General features: G+C 38.0%; 2 protein-coding genes and 1 non-coding gene across 5 annotated transcripts in view; 1 reads left to right on the top strand and 2 right to left on the bottom strand.

Annotated features, from left to right (window-relative positions):
- Nucleotides 1–23,072, top strand: part of LOC132211130 (ubiquitin-conjugating enzyme E2 R2-like) — a 920,533-nt gene that overhangs the window by 112,484 nt on the left and 784,977 nt on the right. The window lies entirely within an intron of this gene.
- Nucleotides 1–23,072, bottom strand: part of BCAP29 (B cell receptor associated protein 29) — a 40,591-nt gene that overhangs the window by 14,910 nt on the left and 2,609 nt on the right. For both annotated transcript variants that reach the window (XM_059655704.1, XM_059655705.1), the window contains exons 3-6: nt 20,704–20,804; nt 11,905–12,055; nt 10,658–10,793; nt 5,909–6,017 (exon numbers count right to left, since the gene is read on the bottom strand). In XM_059655704.1, coding sequence (XP_059511687.1) covers nt 5,909–6,017; nt 10,658–10,793; nt 11,905–12,055; nt 20,704–20,804 — 497 coding nt within the window. The remainder of the gene's footprint in view (nt 1–5,908; nt 6,018–10,657; nt 10,794–11,904; nt 12,056–20,703; nt 20,805–23,072) is intronic.
- On the bottom strand, nt 2,017–2,144 carry LOC132211632 (small nucleolar RNA U109). Its single transcript, XR_009447530.1, has one exon. It is a non-coding gene; the product is annotated as a small nucleolar RNA U109 (small nucleolar RNA).

Here is a 23,072-nt window from a genome sequence, read left to right as displayed (position 1 = left end):
TCTAAACATGGAACTCATGAGCCTCCAGCTCTTGGCTTTCCCACTCACCCTGCCATACATCAACCATAATCTAGTCATCATGGCCTTTCATCATTGGTCTGTGTGCCTTCCTGAGGCTAGGGAAGGACTCTCCCATTTTAGCTTCCGAAATCCCTCTCATCCCTAAGCCTTAGCTCAAATGATACCATCCCCATGAATTTTTTCCTAGACTCTGCCAGTAGTAACAATCACTCTCTCCTCTGTGCTACTAGACCTTTATTTTGGCTTATCAACTTGTGCCTTATTTTTTAAAAAATATTTTTTACTTGATTTCAGAGAGGAAGGGAGAAAGTGAGATAGAAAGAAACATCAATGATGAGAGAAAATCACTGATCAGCTGCCTCCTATTCACCCCTTACTGGGATTCGAGCCCTCAACCCAGGCATGTGCCATTGACCGGAATCAAACCCAGGAAACTTTGGTCTGCAGGCCAATGCTCTATCCACTGAGCCAAACCAGGGAGGGTTAAAAACATGTATTTTTTTTATTTAAATAATAAAAACTCATTAGAAGGAAATAAAAGTAAAAATATATTATGATCAAAACTACCATATTTTTAAAAGCATTAACAATTTTAAAGTAAGATGATGGCTTTGAAATAACAGCAAGTAAAAGATAGTTCAGTTCATGCCCACAAGAATTTACAACTGTAAAACATGTTTAGGGTGGACTTGAGAATTTATTTTTAGATAGATAGATGGCTCACACCGTTCCTCTGTAAGGAATTGGAAAATCTCCAAGTTTTAAATTATATCTTTTTCTTGAGACTTAAGACTCAAGAGGCAGGAATTCATTAGGGTTACTGATAAATAGAATAGCAATTTCCTTGTAATTTTCTCTCTTGTCTTGACCTTCAATTTCTCCTAAAAAGCACTTCAACATTTTCACTCCCTTATCCTATGTTAGTATGACTTTTTACTGGCATTAAAAGATAATGACTATATATTTTTTTTTACTCTAACATCTTCCAGGGTAGTGAAGTTGGTCTATAAAGTTGGTCTATAAAAGGAAATGTTAGTTCTTTTCAAGGTAAGCCATGGTGATATGGAAGTATTTGCCTAGGAAGAGAGTTGAATTAACAAAATCAAGATTAAAAAGGACAAGAAGGTTCTGTTTTTTGGTCCAAATCTAAGGTCCTTGTTAAATTCTGTCAATACTCAGGTACCTAGAATGGGCTTTTACATTCAGTTTCTACATTAAAAATTTGCTTTATCCTCTACAGGCATGCTTCTCAAGAACTGTTTTAATTATGTTCCATGTTAACTAATCTTGCAATAGCCCTGGCCAGTGTGGCTCAGCTGGTTGGGCCTTGTCCAGTGCACTGAAAGGTTGCTGGTTTGATCTCCAGTCAAGGCACATTCCCAGGTTGACTGGGTTGGGAGCTCAAACCTGTGGGGGGCGTGCAGGAGGCAGATAGATGCTCCAGCGCCATTGTTTCTCTCTCTTCCTTTCCCTTTCTCTCTCTCTAAATGTCAATAAAAAACCTTTTAAAGAAATCTTGCAATAAATTAATTATTTGAAAAGTTCTTTAAAAAACTATTGATAGCCCTAGCCGTTTGGCTTCGTGGACAGAGTGTCGGCCTGTGGACTGAAGGGTCCCAGGTTCAATTCCAGTCAAGGGCACATGCCCAGCTTGCGGGGCTCAATCCCCAGTGGGGGGCGTGCAGGAAGCAGCCAATCAATGATTCTCTCGTCACTGATGTTTCTATCTCTCTCTCCCTCTTCCTTCCTCTCTGAAATTACACACACACACACACACACACACACACACACATAAACTATTCATAGAAACAGACAAAAATGAAGGAAGGAAGGGAAGGTGGGTGAGAGGGAGGAAAGGGAAGTAAGGAAAGGAAGTAAAGGAAGGGGAAGGTGAGGGTAGGAGGACGGAAAGGAGAAAGAGAGAAAGAATAAAGGCAGGGTCAACGAATTTGCCCTAATCACTTTTTTGTATTTTCTTCTTTTTCTTTTTCCCTTTTTTGTAGGAGAAATATACTACTGCTCAACCTCTACTAAAATAGCAGTCCTAGAACTCTGTTAATGTAGCATGTTACAGACACATTCCTGCTCCTAAAGGAATGGGGAGGAGACAATTCCACATGTAGTACAATCATTTTTAAAATCATATTTACTTTTACCACTGCCTGGATACATGCAATGATTAAGTGGTACATATATCTTCCCATAATAAGAATAATACTGAGGAGGTATTTATTTATAAGAATAAGTACTGTAGCGATCCTAAAAGACTCCTTTGAAGTCAATGTCCTTGAACATTAGAAGGTTTTCCACTCATACAAGATCTATTTTATTATGAAAGCTTGTGAGCTTTGTAAATTCTTCAAAGCTTCAGTTCTCATTTTGCATGCTAGTGCCCTTCCCCAATTACTCCACACACTGGGACATCAGTTTTATTGTTAAGCAGATCATTAAAATTGACCGATCAGGCAGGTCCTTATACCTGACTAACTCAGTAAATTAGGTGTTTTGGGACATGCACACACTAGGGTCCTATTACTTCACTGAAGCACAAATAATTTACTAACTCTGAGCAAAATCTGAATTGGTACTACGGAGAGTGTGTTCCTAATACCTGTTTTTGGAATGCTAGTTTTCCAATTTGGGGCGGACCAGCTTAAATAAATATTTATATCTATGCTTTATTTTTACTAATACACTTTGGTGAAAATGTTTTACTTAGAGTAATACCAAGGGTAAGACAAATCATTTTACTCCTATTAAAAAATAGACAAGCCTAGCTGGTGTGGCTTAGTGGCTGAGTGTCGACCTATGAACCAGGAGGTCACAGTTTGATTCCTGGTCAGAGCGTATGCCAGGGTTGTGGGCTTGATCCCCAGTAGGGGGCATGCCAGAGGCAGCTGATTGATGATTCTCTCTCATCATTGATGTTTCTATTTCTCTTCCTCTCCCTTCCTCTCTGAAATCAATAAACATGTATTTAAAAAAGATAATAAGCCACATTACTTTCCTACTCAATTGTCAAGTATAAAATAACTTTCTGAAACATTTGTTAAGCACTGCCAGCCTTTATATCCTCAATCTTTAGAAATCAGTGAATATTTTTGAATGCTACTACGTCCAAAGAATGGTGCTTCTAAATTCATCCAAATCTGGTACTACTTGTTTATGTAATTTCTTAATTCTAGCCTTAATAAATTTGGCTGGTTTAGGTCAAGAGAACATAGCCAAGGATATACCTCCTTTAGAAATGAAACTTTGATCTTCTCAAGGTCATTAGCAACTTTGATCTTCTCAAGGTTATTATCTAAAATAATAACTTTGGGTAAATAAAATGTATTCATAAAATACTACACACCTTGCAGAAACCAAATAGGACATACTCAAACAGGTAAAATCTGCTTTTACCTCAGCACTGATTCACGTTGAAAGTAGCTGTGCAGTCTACACTTGAAACACAGGAGCTGGCATCTCTTGTTATCAGATTATAAACACAATGCCTATATCATCAAAGAGTTAATTTTCTCCAAACATCTGAAATGTCTCTTAAAGAAATATTGTGTTTCTTTATGTTAACCTAAAATAATATTGAGTTTAGAGAGTTACATCTCAGACTTGTGAAGTTAAGCTCAGGGTTGAGAGATGTAGCAGGGCACACAACCTATTCCCGTCTGTCTTTCATTTTTATACTATCCTACTAACAACATAAGAAAAAGAATTGTTGGCAGATGTGAAAAAAAGCGCAAGATTTTAAAATAATTTTTTAAACTAATAAAAGATATTTTGAAAATAGTCCTTTGCATTCTTCAGAAGGATTAGCAGCAATATTTTGTGTTGGGTTAAAGAAGAACACAGTTTCTGTTCTGAAATGTCTAATGTAGAGGGTAGGTGATTATTAAATTTATTTTTATACAAATATTAAAACTTCTTGATCATGTTCCAAATCTTTTGGAATTGCAGAAGAGCCAACAGTACCAGCTATGACAAGATTTTGAAATTAGGGCTATACTTCCCCTACCATATATTATACCACCTTGACCAGAGGAGTAACTTATTTTTTAACTTACTGCCTCTAAAAGAATTTTCTGATTTACTTTCTTAACTTTAAATAAGAAGTAGAAAAGTTATTAAATTTTCAATATTGTATTAAACATCCTATTGATTTTTTTTAATGGAATTAGCTTTTACCTTCAGATTTTTCCATCTCAAATTCAAAGGCCTGGCTGGTATGGCTCAGTGATTGACCCAGAGGTCACAGTTCAATTCCTGGTCAGGGCACATGCCCAGTTGTGAGCTTGATCCCCAGTAGGGGGCATGCAGGAGGCAGCCAATTGATGATTCTCTCTCATCATTGATGTTTCTATCTCTCTCTCCCTTTCCCTTCCTCTCTGAAAAAAAAAAATACCTATATATATATTTAAATAACCACAAAATATCTTGATGAAGAAAACTCTACACAAAGAATATAAACGCATAACCAATTTGCAAGTTATATTACAGAGAATTTCTATTATACTTACGCCTATTTTAAAAATCTAAATTTACAAATGGCATACAGTAGGTCCTTCATTCAGTCATTGAACATTTTCCAATTTATCTCCAACATAAAGTAATGGAAGAGACTTAAAATTGGAGAAGGCCTATACATTGATCATTACTTTAGCTCTGACTGACTTGAGAGGTTCCCCAATGTCTGGATAACATCAAGGAATAACTTTTATGCAGAAATGTTCACTGGGATCAAGCCACAAACTTTTAAACAGAATTTCCTGGTATGACATTGGAGTTGGGGTATCCAGTTTTCTGTGCTATGTGACTGTAGGCAATAATAATTTGACTAAAAAGAAGAAAATACTATTGGAACTATTAAAAAAACCAAAAAATAAATAAAAAATGGCCCCAGCCATGTGGCTCAGTGGTTGAACATTAACCCATGCACCAAAAGGTCACAGGTTCGATTTCCAGTCAGGGCACATGCTTGGGGTGCAGGCTCAATCCCCAGCAGGGGACATGCAGGAGGCAGTTGATCCATGTCGAGGCAGGCATTGATGTTTCTCTCTCTCTCTCCCTCTCCCTTCCTCAGGATAGCTGCCTTCAGAAAAACGAAGTTAGGATGCTTTACCCAAGTCCTCATTGCCATGTATTTTGAAATGAAAAATTCAAATTCTCAGCTGACATCCAGATTTTTCTTACTCTATGCCAACCCATCTTTTTCAAGGAATGCTTTCCTTATATCTGGCAGATAGGAAATATTAGGGCTTGAGATTAGCAATATACTTTCTTTAAAAAAATTTTTTTAATCCTCACCCAAGGATACGTTCTCATTAATTTTTAGAGAGAGAGAAACATCAATGTGAGAAACACTGATCAGCTGCTTCTTGTACATGCCCAGACTGGGACCAAACTGCAACCTGGGTATGTGCCCTGACCAAGAATCAAACCCGCAACTTTTTGGTGTACAGGATGACACTCCAACCAACTGAGCAGCCAGAACCAGGGCAGCAATATACTTTCTTATAACCAAACTGTCCACCTGTGATCACTTCTTCTAAAGGAGCAATATTCTATAATGGAAGAATGTGATTTATTTTCCAATAATGTGTTCACAAGCAACTTTTTAGGAACATAGCTCTTTTGCTAAGGTAAGAACATCTGTATTTACAACACAGATCTGAAACACCTACATGTTTTTCTGTATAACACAGCATGTTTCTCTTGGCTGAAACAATGTTTTATCTTCATATTTGAGCAGGAATTTATAAATAGGTCGCTCGTGGTATTTCAGTCAAAAGAACTATTTAGCCATTAGATTTGTTTTAGGGAAAACAGTGAAGTGTAACAGCATAAAATATCATGCTCTTTTTGCTTTGGCACATGCACACAAAGTTACCATCTGAAGTCTTCTTTAGTTCAGTTTTCAGTTTTTCCTTGTCTTCTACCAGTTTTTTATTTTCTGCTTCCAAAATGTGTTCCTCTTCCTTGTTATAGCTTTTCAAGAGCTATCAGAAAAGAGAGTTATAGAAGTGAGCTTAGATTGCAATAGCCAGACATTCTTCCAGGAAATGGTCTGAGTAATGTATTTAAAATTATTGGTCTTTATTTTATTCTTTGTCTTTTTCGTATTTTATAATTTTCTACAATGGAATTCTGCTAACATAAACGTGATATTTGGCAAACACACATAAATTTCTCCTTACAATGGTTAAAATCTCAAATGAAAATAAGAGGTTCTGGTTGGGCTATGATTAAAGTCGTATTTTCAAAAGTATTTAGGTAAATAATGTGCATATATTTTTATCAATTAAATGTAATGAAAATCCAAGTTAAAAAATCACAGTTCTAAGGCTATTAATTAGGAGATCATTATATTCCAGTTACAGAGCTGCAACCTGGGTTACTCAGACTATTTTCAAAAAATCTTTATTGTTGAAAGTATTACATATGTCTCCCTTTTTACCCCCCATTAACCCCTTATAGCCAGCCTGCCCCACACCCCAGGCTCAGACTACGTTTATAAAGGTGGATTTGTAAGAGAAGAATATAATGTTGTCAGGGGGAAGTAGAAAATGAAAAGGACATCTCTATGCTTGGAAAATTCTATCTAATTTTCATTGACCAGTCTCCAAATTAATTTTATTCAGTTAATCCTTTATGATGCGCTTCGTATTTTAAAATCTATTCTGGCTTTTAAAATGTTTATGTTTCTAGCTTATCCTTTCTAGGCAATAAAAATTAAAATCTGAATAGTACGGTAAAATATCTGACTAAAATAAAACATAATTGTGGTGAAAGCCTGGGGTGGGGTGAGAACCAGGTAGAGGGAGAAAATGGGGGGGGGGGAATGGGGAACATCTGTAATACTCTCAACAATAAAGATAAATATAAAAAATTTAAAAACCTTAAAAAATTAAATAAAATAAGAACATAAGGGAGTAAAATTTCATGATCTGTATGTCTGGATGGAAACTACCATTGTTAATAGACTAAGAAGTTGACACTGTAAAGAAATTTTAAGAAATTTAAGTTACTGAGAGGGGAAATTAGTATTTGAAAAATAAAATATGTACACATTGTCATGGATTATTTGACTAAAGTGCAGCAACCTTATACTGACAGTGTCCATAAGTGAAAAAGCAACATAGGACAATTTTAAACAGACTGACATAGAAAAGAATTTCTATTGCAGATGGTTCCTTTTCTAATGTAAGCCCGGTACATTCAACAAACAAAATGTTCTACTGAGCACTGACTACATGCAAATTTTTACAATAGTAGGGTTATAAAGGATAAAAATGTAAAAGAAATACGATCCCTGCTCTCAGGTAACTTCAATTTAGTGAAAAGGATGAGACAAGAGCATATTGTAGCACAAGATCAAATACAGTACTTTTGTGTTATAAGAGAGATTAGGCAGCTTAGGAGGAATTAAAGCTCTACTAAGTATATTATATAAGCCCAGTAAATTGTTTTTAGGAGATAAGAAGACTGAAATACACACAACTGAAGAGGACTTTTACTTTCAAAATTAAAAAATTTTTTTTAAATTAAAGAGCAAAAATAAGACCAAAATTTTTTTCTTCAAATCTCTATGAATTTGTTGCCCATATTCAAATTCTAAACAATCCTCATTGTTGCTTCACTGCTTTTAGGTCACAGAGTCTCCAGTAATTGGAAGGGAACCATGGAGTTGTAGGAATGTTTATTACACTGACTGCTTAAATTATTATGCCATTTACTTGGAAAAGTTGGATTTGTGCTGGTCTTGTAAATAAGCTTTCATTACTGCACCTGTAAACTTGTCCGAATCTATTATGTGTGACTTGATGCTGGAGAAACTGAAATATGAAATTCAACAGCTACCAGCTACAATAACACATGTGTTCACTGTCCTACATACCTTATCCCATCTTGGTAAGGGACTTGAAAAAAAAAAACTGGTCAGAAGTAAAGCTCCATCACTGTTGTTATTTTAAAGCAATTAAAAATTAATTGGTCTTTCATAATTATTTCATTTAATTAACTGAATATCAGAACACAGAAGGGTCTCAGGCACCATCAAAAGGGACATAATGGGCTAGCATACAAGCGAAGGGACAAAACAACTTGGTTAAGAGTGGATTCTTAGTTTTATCACTTAGTGGGATGATTTTGTGCAAGCCACTTAACATTTTTGTGCCTCCACTTCCTCATGTATAAAATGCACATAATAACAGTATCAACCTCATGGGGTTATTGCACAAATTAAGAGTTAATACCTCACTGTAAAGCATTTGAAGTGATACCTGGCACCCGTTAGCTATTACTTATGACCTTGAGGCCCCGAACACATGAGGTGACTTGCCCCAAGTAACAATGCTCATTATTTGGTAGAGTTGGGACTAGTACCTAAGTCTCTTAGATCCCAGGGTGATATACTTTCCATTAGGTAAGGTGTCTTTGATAGAGACTGAAGAGAGGTGTTTTAGCAATACTATCCTTCTTTAACTAGTATTTAAAAACCTGTATGAATGAAATACCTTGAAATAAAAGTCATCTTTGACATTCTGACCTAGGGCCTTTCTTGGTCACTTAGATGCACTTTGGGCACTGGCAGAGTTTATGTCCAGCTCACAGACTTTCTCTCCACTGTGTACTGATTTCAGCCCAGCATCTCTGTGTACCTGTAATGATCTAAGACCACTGAGTGGGTCAGAGATACGCAGGAAGCAGGGAACCAGGACGGCATGGCACCAAAAGTAAGAGAAACAGCAAAAGAAAAAAACTGTGGAGGATCAAAGAATCAGTAGTCATAAAATAAACTTCCTTGCAATAGTAACTGGGTCTGAAAACAATTCCAAAAATGTTTTGAGGAAGATGCTTTCTTTGAAGGACAAGATTAATTTAAGTACATTAATTATGATGTATATAAGAAAAATAATAGTACTAAAACTTTACAAAAACACTTTACATTTCCTTAGAGCTGAAGAGTAGGAAGAAAATAACTAAAGGATAGGAGTATTAGCTACAATTCATCAATCTGACATGATGGGCATAATGTTAAATCAAGATAGGCACACGGTTAGACTACAAAGACAAGGCTGCGTGCTGTGAGGTTAGCCTTCACATTAATTAAAACTTTGAGGATTTTGTTTTCTTTTTACCATTGGGAAATAAGATCAAATGATAGAAAATGAAGCAAATAATATTAAGGTACAAAATAAGGCTCATTCTGTTGCTGAAACCAGTCTCTCCCAAAAAGGCAAAAATAACCGAGAGCTTGCTTTTATATTCAGAAGTATCAACAGCTTGACTTCCCAGACCTATATTTACTACAAAGGGAAATTTACATGACATCTGTGAATCAATGCCTTTTAAAATAGAACAAAACAGAGTAAAAAATAAACTAACGCTTATTCTCTAAAGGTTTCCTTTAAAGATGCTGGATACAATCTAAGGAACATTTTTAAATTCTATTTCTATAAAAATACCTTTTTGACCCTGGTTGGTGTGGCTCAATTGGTTGGAGTGTCTTCCCATACACCAAAAAGCTGTGAGTTCAATTCCCAGAAGGGGCACAAACCTAGGTTTTGGATTCAGTCCCCAGTTCGGGTGCGTGCAGGAGGCAACCAATTGATATTTTACTCTCACACTGATCTCTCTCTCTCAAAAATCAATTTAAAAAAACAAAAAAATATATCCCTCTCTGTTGTAGTGAAAATAAGGTAGACATCAACAAATGTAAAAGAGGGTTTTGAGTAGGTGACCATGACACTGCAGCACCAAGCAGAATTTTTTGAAATGAGTTTTGACTTATTTAATAGGTTTTAGGAAGTTTTATATTGTACTCTGCAATACCTAACTCATTTAGATTTGATGAAAGGTGGTGCTTATAGTTCTTTCTATAAGAGGCTAGGCTTTAGGACTTGGATAAGGATTTGAATTCTCTGTCAGACTTTTTACATAAATACAACTTGGTCTAACATACAATTGATTGTTTGCATTTCATTAATCTACAATAGGGAAATAATCTTATTGCATTATTTTAGGAATGCTTTCTTTGAGAAAATCTGTTTTGCATCTGATTGGTTCCACTGATTCTTTTTACTGAAAAGCAGAATTAGCAAAACATGGGGCTTAATCTGAACTGAAAAACACTTAGATGTGAGATCTGAGTTCTAAATTTTAAAATTAAGAAAAAAAAATGCCCAAAGTAATTTTGTATCTTTCCTTTTTTCCATTTGTTCTTCTTTTTCTCCCTCCACATCCCCCACCCCACAAGCTCCACGGCCTCAGAGGGAGTGTTCAGGGGCCGTGGACATGGAGATGCTCTCCTTTCCCATCTAACTGGTTCTTTTAAAAAAATATACATTTTTATTGATTTCGGAGAGGAAGGGAGAGGGAGAGAGACATAGACACATCAATAATGATAGAGTATCACTGACTGGATGCCTCCTGCATAGCCCCTACGGGGGATCGAGCCCACAATCCAGGCAAGTGCCCTTGACCGGAATTGAACCTGGGACCCTTCAGTCCGTAGGCAATGCTCTAACTACTGGGAAACACATGGCCAGAGCAAGCAAATGCTCTTTTTGAAAAACAATATACCACCCCTTGGGAATATTAACATTTACACAAATTTTTAAAAAGAAAATTTAAATACCTGTTTTAGTTTTTCATTCTCTTTCATGAATTTTCTGGCAGCCTCGTTAGTACTTTCTGCTTGATTTTTAAGTTCTCCTTTGTTTGACATTTCATTTGCCAGCTGAGTAATAAGGGTAACCAGACGTCTCAATACTCTAAGAAAATAAAAATAAAAACGTTAAAATAAATAGTCTTGGTCAAACAACTCTTATTTAGGTATGGTGGTAGAAGAGATGATGGTTAAAGAGGACATATTAAAAAAAAAATCCAAGTCTTCCAGTCAAAACACGCCTGTGTCTCATTCATTTAGAATCTTTGTTAGAAGACTAGCATTTGGAATATAGATTCAACAGTACTTAGTAATTTAATAATTTTCTTTGTAGAGGCCTCTAGCCAGGAGGAGGAGCAGAAACAGAATTTCAGACAGTGTGACAGGGCCAGTAAGAAGTCCTTACCCCCCACCCCCCCCCCCACCCCCCCCCCCCCCCCCCCGTTCAAAATTTGCTATTTGAAGAGCATTGTATGAGGCTGGTCATGCCCCCAAACTGCTCATTCACATTTATGGGTAACTCCCATTGTTAGAAATAGTAACTAATATCTTCAATTATTCACTCAACAGACATTTCCTCAGGAACTGCTAAGTGTTAAGCACTGCTTTAGGCCCTGGGAACATAGCAAGAACCGAGACAAAGTCCCTGTTCTCAAAAGGTTCTATTTGGAGAAGCAAGAGTTAAAATGAATGAATGATATTCCAAAGAAAAGTATATATACATTCTATGGGAGTGTGCAAGAGGAGACCTACTTACTTTGGGGGAAGTGGTGGTCACAGAGGCTTCCTTTAGAAAGAGACTGAAGGATGAAAAGTTAGCCAGGGAAAGAGGGAAGAGAAAAAGGAAAAACAGGTGTGAAGACCCTGAAGTAGGAAGGAACTGGGGACATTATTAGTAACTCAATAAATATTCATTGCAAGAATGAATGAATGAACGCTGGAGGTCAGTGTGGGAGGAATGTGGTGTACATGTCAGAGAACAGTATGAGACAAGGCTCCAGAGAGAAGAGGGGCCAGATCATGTGGGGCTTACTAACCTTTCAAACCTACAAGCTATAACTATTGCTTGTTATTTACTTGGGTATATAGTCTGAATTCTTTTATGAAGATGTTAGTATACTAAATATTATAGAAAAAAAATCTATTGTGTTGGTTAAAAAATGAGAAACATAAATTATGTTTTTAAATTGTTTCTGGTTTTTTGTTTTTTTACTTACAGCCAAAAAAATAATGAAAATCCAGAAATGTACAGATTTCTTTGAGACCTAAAAAGTTTCATCTGTGTATGTTCATGGGCACCAGGTCTGCTAGGTGAGCTCTTTTCAATGACAGCAGTAGAGGAATATTTCCTTACTTCTCTCACAGCATCTATTAGAGAAGAAGAGAAAACATTACTTTTAACAATATAAAATTAACCTTTGCTGGTGTGACTCAGTTGGTTGAGTATCATCCCATGCACTGACAGATCACTAGTGCAATTCCCAGCCAGGGCACATGCCTGGGTTGCAGGCTCCATCCCCAGTAGGAGGCATGCAGGAGGCTGCCATCAATCTATGTTTCTCTCCCTCTCCCTTCCTCTCTCTCTCTCTCTCTCAAAAAAAAAAAAAAAAATCAATGAAACATATTTAAAAAATAAAGGAATATAAAATTATAATAAAAATAGGAAGCAGTTTTAGAATAACTAACCTAACTTCTAAATGATGGACTTCAGGTAGGGCTGTTTTTTTTTTTTTTTCTACATACTTGGGAGGGTACCATGCTCAAAACAGATGATCTGTACGTGGATACTAGGGGTAATTCTTGAATGTAACAGCATTTTTGTTTTTTACTATTCATCTAGGACTCATCATCATTGTACCATCTCTCATCTCTAGCTATACTGAAAACTATTATCCTTTATTCTTTCTATACCTAATGGTTCACTAAATTTTAATCTATTGACAATAACATATAGGTCATATCCCACTACAATCAATTCTGCGACTATCCTACTTCTCTTACTGTACTAGCATTTTATGATGTCATTTTGTTGATGGTTTCCTTTGCTGTGCAGAAGCTTTTTAGTTTCATGTAGTCCCACTTGTTGATTTTCGCTTTTGTTGCCTTTGCTCTTGGTGTCAAATCCAAAAAACCACTGCCAAGGCACTTACCACCTATGCTTTCTTCTAGGACTTTTATGGTCTCAGGTCTTAAGTTCAAGTCTTCAATACATTTTGAGTTAATTTTTAAAATTTTATTTTTCAGGAGAGAGAACCAAGATGGCGGCATAGGTTAACGCCGGAGTTTGCTGCTTTGAACAACTACTTCAAAAGTAAAACTAAAAGACGTAACGGACATCACCCAGAACCACAGGAACGCTGGCTGAGTGGAAGTCCTACAACTAGGAGGAAAGAGAAACGCATACGGACACTCAGAGGAGGCGCAGTGCTGAAGTCAAATTCTGAGGTGCGGAGTGCGCGGAGCAGGCTGGCGGCGGAGGGCGCGGTTGTTGTTTTCAATTGGGAGGGAGTCGCAGACTCTGAGCTCCAGTTACAGGCGAGTCTTTAGGGACCCAGACTCGAACCGGAGAAGCGGGACTGTCTGGCTTCGGTCAGAGCGAGTGCAGCTTTCTCTCCGAGCTTTGCAGCGGGTGCTGGGACTCAGAGAGGCAGAGCCCCTTGGGACAGGACTGAGAGCCGCCATAACTGCTCTCTCCGGCCCACCCTGTTGATCCTGTGCGACCTGCCCCGCCCAAGCCCTGCACAGAGGCATTTGCCGGATAGCCTCAGGCAAAGGCTAGATTAGCACCTCCCTAGAGGACAGAAGTTCTCTCACTGCTGACACAGCTGATTCTCATAGCCACTTGGCCTGGAGGTCAAACCCTCCCTGGGATAAGCTACAACAATCAAGGTTTAACTATAAGACTGTGAACAATGACCACTAGGGGGTGCACCAAGGAAGCATAACAAAATGCGGAGACAAAGAAACAGGACAAAATTGTCAATGGAAGATAATAGAGTTCAGAACCACACTTTTAAGGTCTCTCAAGAACTGTTTAGAAGCCACCGATAAACTTTATGAGATCTACAAGAAAACTAATGAGACCCTTGATGTTATATTGGGGAACCAACTAGAAATTAAGCATACACGGACTGAAATAACGAATATTATACAGACGCCCGACAGCAGACCAGAGGAGCGCAAGAATCAAGTCAATGATTTGAAATGCGAGGAAGCAAAAAACACCCAACGGGAAAAGCAAAATGAAAAAAGAATCCAAAAATGCGAGGATAGTGTAAGGAGCCCCTGGGACAGCTTCAAGCGTACCAACATCAGAATTATAGGGGTACCAGAAGATGAGAGAGAGCAAGATATTGAAAACCTATTTGAAGAAATAATGACAGAAAACTTCCCCCACCTGGTGAAAGAAATGGACTTACAGGTCCAAGAAACACGGAGAACCCCAAACAAAAGGAATCTAAAGAGGACCACACCAAGACACATCATAATTAAAATGCCAAGAGCAAAAGATAAAGAGAGAATCTTAAAAGCAGCAAGAGAAAGAAACCCAGTTACCTACAAGGGAATACCCATACGACTGTCAGCTGATTTCTCAACAGAAACTTTGCAGGCCAGAAGGGAATGGCAAGAAATATTCAAAGTGATGAATACCAAGAACCTACAACCAAGATTACTTTATCCAGCAAAGCTATCATTCAGAATTGAAGGTCAGATAAAGAGCTTCACAGATAAGGAAAAGCTAAAGGAGTTCATCACCACCAAACCAGGATTATATGAAATGCTGAAAGGTATCCTTTAAGAAGAGGAAGAGGAAGAGGAAGAAAAAGGTAAAGATACAAATTATGAACAACAAATATGCATCTATCAACAAGTGAATCTAAGAATCAAGTGAATAAATAATCTGATGAACAGAATGAACTGGTGATTATAATAGAATCAGGGACATAGAAAGGGAATGGACTGACTATTCTTGGGGGGGAAAGGGGTGTGGGAGATTCGGGAAGAGACTGGACAAAAATCGTGCACCTATGGATGAGGACAGTGGGTGGGGAGTGAGGGCGGAGGGTGGGGCGGGAACTGGGAGGAGGGGAATTATGGGGGGGAAAAAAGAGGAACAAATGTAATAATCTGAACAATAAAGATTTAATTAAAAAAAATTTTTTATTTTTCAATTACAGGTTACATTTAATATGATTTTGTATTAGTTTCAGGTGTACATTATAATAATTTTCATATGGTGTAAGAGAATGTTCCAGTTTTCCCAACATCATTTATTAAGAGACTGGCCTCTCCCCAATGCATATTCTTGGCTCTTTTGTTGTAAATTAATTGAACATATATGTGTGGGTTTATTTTGGAGCTCTCTGTTCTGTTCCATTGATCTATGTGTCTGTTTTTATGCCAATACCATAATGTCTTGATTATTACTATAGCTTTGTAATATAGTTCGAAATCAGGGAGCATAATACTTTTTTATTTTTTATTTATTTGAGAGAGAGAAAGAAACATTGACTTGTTATTCCACTTATCTATGCATTCTTGTATATCTCCTGACCAGGGAATGAACTTGCAACCTTGGCATACCGGGATGATGGTTTAACCAACTGAGCTATCCAGCCTGGGCCATGATGGCTCCAGCTTTGTTCTTTCTCAAGACTGGTTTGGCTATTTGGGTTCTCTTGTGGTTCCATACAAATTTTAGCATTGTCTGTCCCATTTCTGTAAAAAATGCCATTGGGATTTTGACATTGTACTGAATCTGAAAATTACCTTGGGTAGTACGAACATTTAATAATATTAATTTTACAACCTACGAGCATGGGATCTTCTCATTTATTTATTCAATTTTTTTCATCAATGTTTTATAGTTTCCAGTGTACAGGTCTTCCACCTTTTTGGTTAAATTTATTCCCAGGTATTTTCTCTTTGATGCAATTATAAATGAGTTGTTTTTTTCTTTATCCTCACCCAAAGATATTTTTCCCCCCATTGATTTCAGAGAGAATGGAAGGGAGGAAGGCAGAGGGGGAAGGGAAGAAGGAAATAAGAGAAAGAGACAGACAGAGAGAAACATCAATTGGCTGCCTTATGCAACCAGGTACATTCTCTGACCAGGAATCAAACCCGAGACCTTCTAGTGCATGGGATGAGGCTCTAACCCACTGAGTCACACCAGCTTGGCATAAATGAGGTTTCCTTAATTTCTCTGGTAGTTTGTTATTAATGCATAGAAATGTAAATTTCTGCATATTGATGTTGTTTCTGGCAATTTTACTGAATTCATTTTTAGTTCCAACAGTTTTTGTGTGTGAAGTCATCAGGGTGTTTTCTTTTTAAGTTTAACATTTCTTTTTTTAATATGTTTTTATTGATTTTTAGAGTGAGAGATATAAATATCATTGAGAGAGAAACATCAATGTGCTGCTTCCTGCATGTCCTTACTGGGGATAGAGCCTGAAACCCTGGCATGTGCTCTGACCGGGAATCAAACCATGACATCCTTGTTCATGGGTCAACCACTGAGCCATATCAGCCAGGAGGGGGTAGCTTTGTTATAACTTCCTGTAATTCTATGAAAACTGGTCTTAAATTTTATAGATCTATTAGGATTCATTTGGTAAATTATATTTTTTCTGCAAAATTACACATTTTATTTACGTTTTCCATTTGTTTGCCTATCTACACTAATAAAAGAGAAAAATGATAATTGGCGTACGGCGATACCGTTTTCATTGGCTAATCAGGGCTATATGCAAATTAACTGCCAACTAAGATTGGCAGTTAACTGCCAACAAAATGGCGGCTAATTTGCATACGTAGACACAATGCAGGGAGGCAAAAGGGAAAGCAGGAAGAAGCCGCCTGCCACTGACAGTGATCGGAAACCCAGGGGGGAGCTAAGAGCTGGGGGGCAGGGCAAAGGCGGCCCTGGGGCCGCCTTTGCCCTGCCCCCCAGCCATGATCAGAGAATCAGGCGCCTTTGCCGCCCTGGCCAGTGATAGCAGGAAGTAGGGGTGGAGCCAGCGATGGGAGCTGGGCAAGGTCGAAGCTGGCAGTCCCAGGAGCTAGGGGTCCCTTGCCTGGGCCTAAAATGAAGCCCACGATCACGGCGCCCCCCACTGCCACTGCAGGTCCCCGCTGCCCGGGCCGGACACCTAGGCCAGAGGCGTTAGGCCTGGGCAGGGGCGGAGCCTGCAACCGCGGGGAGCTGGGGGTCCCCTGCCCAGGCCTGACACCTCTGCTGGAGGCCTCAGGCCTGGTCAAGGGGCCGATCCGGTGATTGGTGATCGGAGGGTGATGAGGGTCAACTCCTCTGGCCAAGGCATCAGGCCTGGGCGGGGGGCTGAGCCGGGGATTGGGGGGATATGATGGTCCCCTTGCCCAGGCCTGAAGCCTGGGTCAGAGGCGTCAGGCTTGGGCGGGGGCCAGAGCCAGTGATCAGGGGGAGATGGGGGTCCCCTGTCCAAGCCTGACACCTCTGGCGGAGGCATCAGGCCTGGGCAAGGGGCCGATCAGGTGATCGGAGGGTGATGGGGGTCAACGCCTGAGGGCTCCCAGTATGTGAGAGGGGGCAGGCTGGGCTGAGGGACACTCCCCCCCCCCCCCACACACACCCAGTGCACGAATTTCGTGCACCGGGCCCCTAGTAACTATATAAATAGTTAATAAATAACTATATAAATAAGTAACTGTATAAAATAGTTTTAAATTATCTTTTAAAAATTTCCTTGGTTTTAATAGTTATTTCCCTTTGTCATTTCTCAGATTGCCTCAATAATATAGTAAGAGCATTCTAACTATAACTATAGTAAGAGCATTCTACAATATAACTAAAAACACAAAATAGTATTTATGAATTATTCTGAGCTGGCCAGAGGAACCAAGGTTCTTCAAGGGCCATTGTGCTTGTGATTCAGCTTCCTCCAAAATTAAATGGAAGTATAATCCTGGATTCATTACACAGAAATGCTGAAAATTAACAAATAAAGTCAAAGAAATTTATAAATGTGAATGGTCGCACAAACCCACCCACAGAATAAATCGCCTGTATAATAACGAGGAGACTATGTCTGAAAAGTAGAATGGGGGCCACAATAAGGTGAGGTTGTGGCGTATAGTCAATTTTCTATAAACCACGTGGAGACTGTCTTTTTTGGGTCATTTGTGGAAACTTTCAAATTCCTGGGATGAATTTCTACTGACACTAAACATATTCCTGGGTTTTTTGCTTCCCTTCTGCCTATTCTCAACTGTGAAAACACACATAGATGCACATACACTTTTGACTTGGTATTGGCTCTAGGAATATAAATAAATATCTTGTAATGATTACCTTACTGAAGACAAGCAACAAGAAAAATGAAATAAATTCCAAAGTAAAATATAAATTAAGCTTGAGTAACTAGTTTTGCATTATTTACCCCACCCCACTGTCATTCTAGCGATAAGAACACTGGATGATGTACTTTACTTACGTTACTGCCTTTAAACCTTCCAACCCTTCAGGGAAGTACATGTTATTACCCTATTCTCAGATGTAAACACTGAGGCTTCAAAGGCAAGTCCCGATCTGCCTGCCTTTGCCGTCCATGGTTTCCCTATTCTCTGCCCACCGATGTGAGCTACAGCCAACAGTCATGATTTGGGCTTCAGAAACGGCTGCCAAGTGATAACACTTGGCAGTTATGCAGTGGCCATTTCCTGCTTTGGGAATAGTCCGTGGAGATGAGGAAAAATGAAGCAGACCAGGGAGAAGCGCAGGGACACAAGGACACTTCAGTTCCTACTAGTTCCTACCTGGAATCTGGCTTCCTCCCTTCCCTGGCTTCCTCTGAAACAACCCCGTATTTTATTATCAATTCCCCCTTCTTGCTCACATGAGTTAAAACTGGTTTCTGATAAAAGCAACCAAAAGAACCATGACTAAAGCTCCCCTTCCTTATATGGGTATGTGGCAGTTTTCAGTAGAAATTCTTGTGATAATTTTAGAGTTAGATCTCAAAACACTTTAGAGCTAGTAAAAGCTGCAGAGACCATCTTCTTCTCTCCCTTTACTTTGCAAATAGATAAACCAAACCCAGAGGAAATGCCATTCCAAAGGACATTTAGTTAGCTGGTGGCAAAGTGGGACCTGTTTTCCTTATTGTTTACTCACTGGAGATTTAATTGATAACATTTAATTGATAACATAATCTGGAGATTAAATTGATAACATTAACAATAATGTGCCGAAACCGGGTTGGCTCAGTGGATAGAGCGTCGGCCTGCGGACTGAAAGGTCCCAGGTTCGATTCCGGTCAAGGGCATGTACCTGGGTTGCGGGCACATCCCCAGTGGGAAATGTGCAGGAGGCAGCTGATCGATGTTTCTCTCTCATCGATGTTTCTAACTCTCTATCTCTCTCCCTTTCTCTCTGTAAAAAATCAATAAAATATATTTAAAAAAACAAAACAAAACAAAACAAAACAAAATAATGTACCATGAGACAAATACTGACATTTTTGAATGAGGCAGAAATCCATTCACACCCTGATACAATTACCTAGCATACCCTCTCAGTTGGTCCCAGGCTTATTAAAAGGATTCCATTTCAGAGGCTGGTGTTATGGCATGTAGGAAACATTTCCTCACAAAATAGTGGCATACATGGTGGTTATGGTTCCAGGTTGGCCCTTGTAAAACTTAACCTAAAACACAACACTCTTTGGGAATTCTGAGGGAAAGCATACTCTGCAGTGCATATTAAAAGCCCTGGCCGGGTAGCTCAGTTGGTTAGAGCATTATCCCAATAAGCCAAGATTGTGGGTTTGATCCCTGGTCAGGGCACATGTAAGAAGCAACCAATGAATGCATAAATTAGTGGAATAACAAATCGATTTCTCTCTCTCTCTCTCTCTCTAATTAATCAATACATTTTTTTAAAAAAGCTGAAGTGCCAAGAAGTAGCTGGGTAGTCAAACAAGTTACTCAATCCTCTAAGCTCAGCTACTTCTTCTACAAAATATAATTATTTAGACTCATGGAATTTCTGGTTTGACAAGAATCTTAAGGGTTTACATCTAATATCTAAGATACCTGTTATCATGAAAATTTCAAACATGCTGAAAAGCTGGTATAATAAACACCCATATTTCCACCACCTAGATTCAATAATTGCTTTTTCCCACATTTGCTTTAGGTCTTAATGTTTTAACCATTTGAAATTAAGTTGAAAATTTCATGACACTTGTAATATTTTAGCATATAGCTTCTATAAATAAGGACATATTCCTATAACGGGTGTTGGTAAACTTCTGTAAAGGGGCAGACAGTGAATGCTTTTGGCCATATGCTGTGTCTGCTGCAACTCTCCACTCTGTAGTTGTCCAGGAAAACATGCATAGACAATATATAAACAAATGGGCACGGTTATATTCCACTAAAACTTTAATTTCCAAAATTGGCATTTGTTCTGCAGACTGTAGGTTACTGACTTATGCTATATAACAACACTGGTATCACAATAAGGTTAACAAAAATTCCCCAATATTCTCTAACAATCAGTCCATATTCAAATTTTTGCAGTAGTCCCCAAATATCTATGTTGTAGCTGTTTTTTAACCAGGATCCAATCAAGATTCACAATCTGCATCTAAGACTTCTTTTGAGGGCCTGATGATTCTATTCCTCTATGCCTCCCTGACAGCTAAGCCCCTGGTGCCTAGGACACCACAGTTAGACAGGGTTGTATAGCTGGCATCTCTGAAAAGTGGGCTATACATTGGTATACTTAAATCTTCAAACAACTTAAAAGAGGCCAAGGACCACTGTACTCTGTTGAAATTTATGCTTCTGCATGTATAATAGTAATATCTATTAACTGCCTATATACAAATATCAATATCTGCTCTCTATATTGTCAATATACTATACAAAGTCAACTGTGTATCAATAGCAACACCGACTTAATTAAAAAACAATGAATTCATTAATAAAAATTAGAGTAAGCTTATTCAAAGGAAGAATCTAGTACTTACCCAGAAACAGAACAATCAGTAGGACTATAATAGAAAGAAAAGCCTTGTTCCAAAAACTTGCAATTTTACCCCAGACATTAAATGAAAAAATCTTCTGCCATCTGTAAAGCAATACAATTACATTAGGTATAAAAATATCAAAAGAATGTTTTGAAATATTTTCTGAATACTGAATTGACATTTTGGTAATTATTTAGTAAGTAAAAAGAATAACAGAAATTTGTTTTTATGTCATATCAGAGCATTATTAATTCATAAGAACATCTCATAAAATAAAGAACTTCTTCCAAATTTAATAATAACCTGACATTTGATTATCTTCTGTCCGGTAGCTTAAATAGTGTACAGGGAAAATAACTTAAAGGCAAGACACATGATTAAAATCTCAAAAAGAAATTATTATAGTAAAATGTTATATTGCTGATAGAAGCTACCACTTTGTATCTTTTCCCTAATCAGGGTAATAACTTGGAAATAACAAATATTGGTCCAACAATTAGCAACATTTGAGGAGTGAGGGGTCCAACTCTCTAAACTATTTATTTTTTTAAACTACTTTTACAGAGTACAATTTAACACTTACGCCAAGTAAAAGACTTTCCCTACTTTTACCAGGAATTTCAATAATCATTGAGGTATTACATACACATAGCAAAGTGCAAAAATTTTAAATATATGGCTTGATGAATCTATACACACATATATATGTATACACCCATGTAGTTACCACAATCAAGATTTAAACATAGAGGAAATAAAATGGGGTAATAAATAGTCTAGAATGGATGAATTAAAAGGTATAAACAAAGACACAGAGGTAAGAATGTATGGATTATAAATGACAAAGAGTGACAAAGTAACATCACACAATTGAAAAGGTAACAAACTTTGCACAAGGGCATTTGAAATGAATAACACATTTAATGATTCCAGCTGGCCCTGATTGGCCCTGATTGCTGGCCAGGCTGAGGGACCCCACCTGTGCCCGAATTCGTGCACCGGGCCTCTAGTATATATATAAATACATACATATAATATGTGTGTGTGTGTGTGTGTGTATAAAATAAACACCTAAGTAAACTTAAAACACAACTTTTAAAAAGTTTTACTTTAAGATTATGACAAATTGTTAATGAGTTTTGAAAACAACTCTAAGTAATAACTTGAAGTTGGTGGGGAGAGGAAGACTGATGTAAGTTAAAGTGGTTTGCCGAAACCGGTTTGGCTCAGTGGATAGAGCATCGGCCTGCGGACTGAAAGGTCCCATGTTTGATTCCGGTCAAGGGCATGTACCTGGGTTGCGGGCACATCCCCAGTGGGGGATGTGCAGGAGAAAGCTGATCGATGTTTCTCTCTCATCGATGTTTCTAGCTCTCTATCTCTCTCCCTTCCTCTCTGTAAAAAATCAATAAAATTAAAAAAAAATAAGTTAAAGTGTTTGTTTGTTTTTTGTCTCTGTGCTTTCAATTCCAAGGACTATTTAAATTTTACATGATAAAAACTTTATTTTTAGAAAATATAAAGTGGCAAAACCTTGATCAAGGTCCAAATGTAAATTCACATTTCAAGGGCCAGTGTTAAAAGGAAACACACAAAACACCCCTACGGGGAACAACTAGCAGTTTATATTAACACCGAATTCAAGGAACAGTTAATAATAGCTACCATATATTGAGTCCTTGCTATACTATGGTTCTAAGCATTTTTACATGTCTTAGCTAATTTTATCACCACAACCGCTATATAAGGTGGATACCAGTATTACCTCCATTTTACAAATGGGGAAACTGACTAGGGATGGTAAATCACTTGCCCAAGATCATGGAGTAACTTGCAGAGTTGGGATATAAACCCAAGCAGTCTGACCTTTTGAGTATATGTCTAACTAGTGGGTTATGTGAGAAAAGAGTAGAGAGCCAAATGAAATAAAGACTGAAGCCTTTGAAGATTATGGTGAGCCCTGGCCAGTGTGGCTCAGTTGGTTGGGCATTGTCTCATGCACCAAGCGGTTGCCGGTTTGATTCCTGGTAAAGGCACATTAAAAAGGAGGCAGCCAATGATATGTCATTCTCACATTGCTGTTTCTCTCTCTCTCTCTCTCTCTCTCTCTCTCTCTCTCCCTCCCTCCCTCCCTCTCTAAACCTCAATAAAAATCTTTAAAAAGAGATTATGGTGATACACATATAAAAGATAAAAAGATGGAGATACACACAATAAGGACATATTATAAACGACATGCGCACTAATATACCGTATTTTCTCATGTATAAGAGGGTATATTTATGTAATGTGTGTATATATATACACACACATCTATCAAATAGGTACTTGATCAGGATGGGGAAAAAATTATACTTGGAAGAAAAAGA

This window comes from Myotis daubentonii, chromosome 10 (assembly GCF_963259705.1).
Source record: "Myotis daubentonii chromosome 10, mMyoDau2.1, whole genome shotgun sequence".
Taxonomy (NCBI): Eukaryota; Metazoa; Chordata; class Mammalia; order Chiroptera; family Vespertilionidae; genus Myotis; species Myotis daubentonii.
The sequence above is the reverse complement of the archived record's forward strand: the minus strand, read 5'-3'. Positions and strand labels throughout refer to the sequence as shown.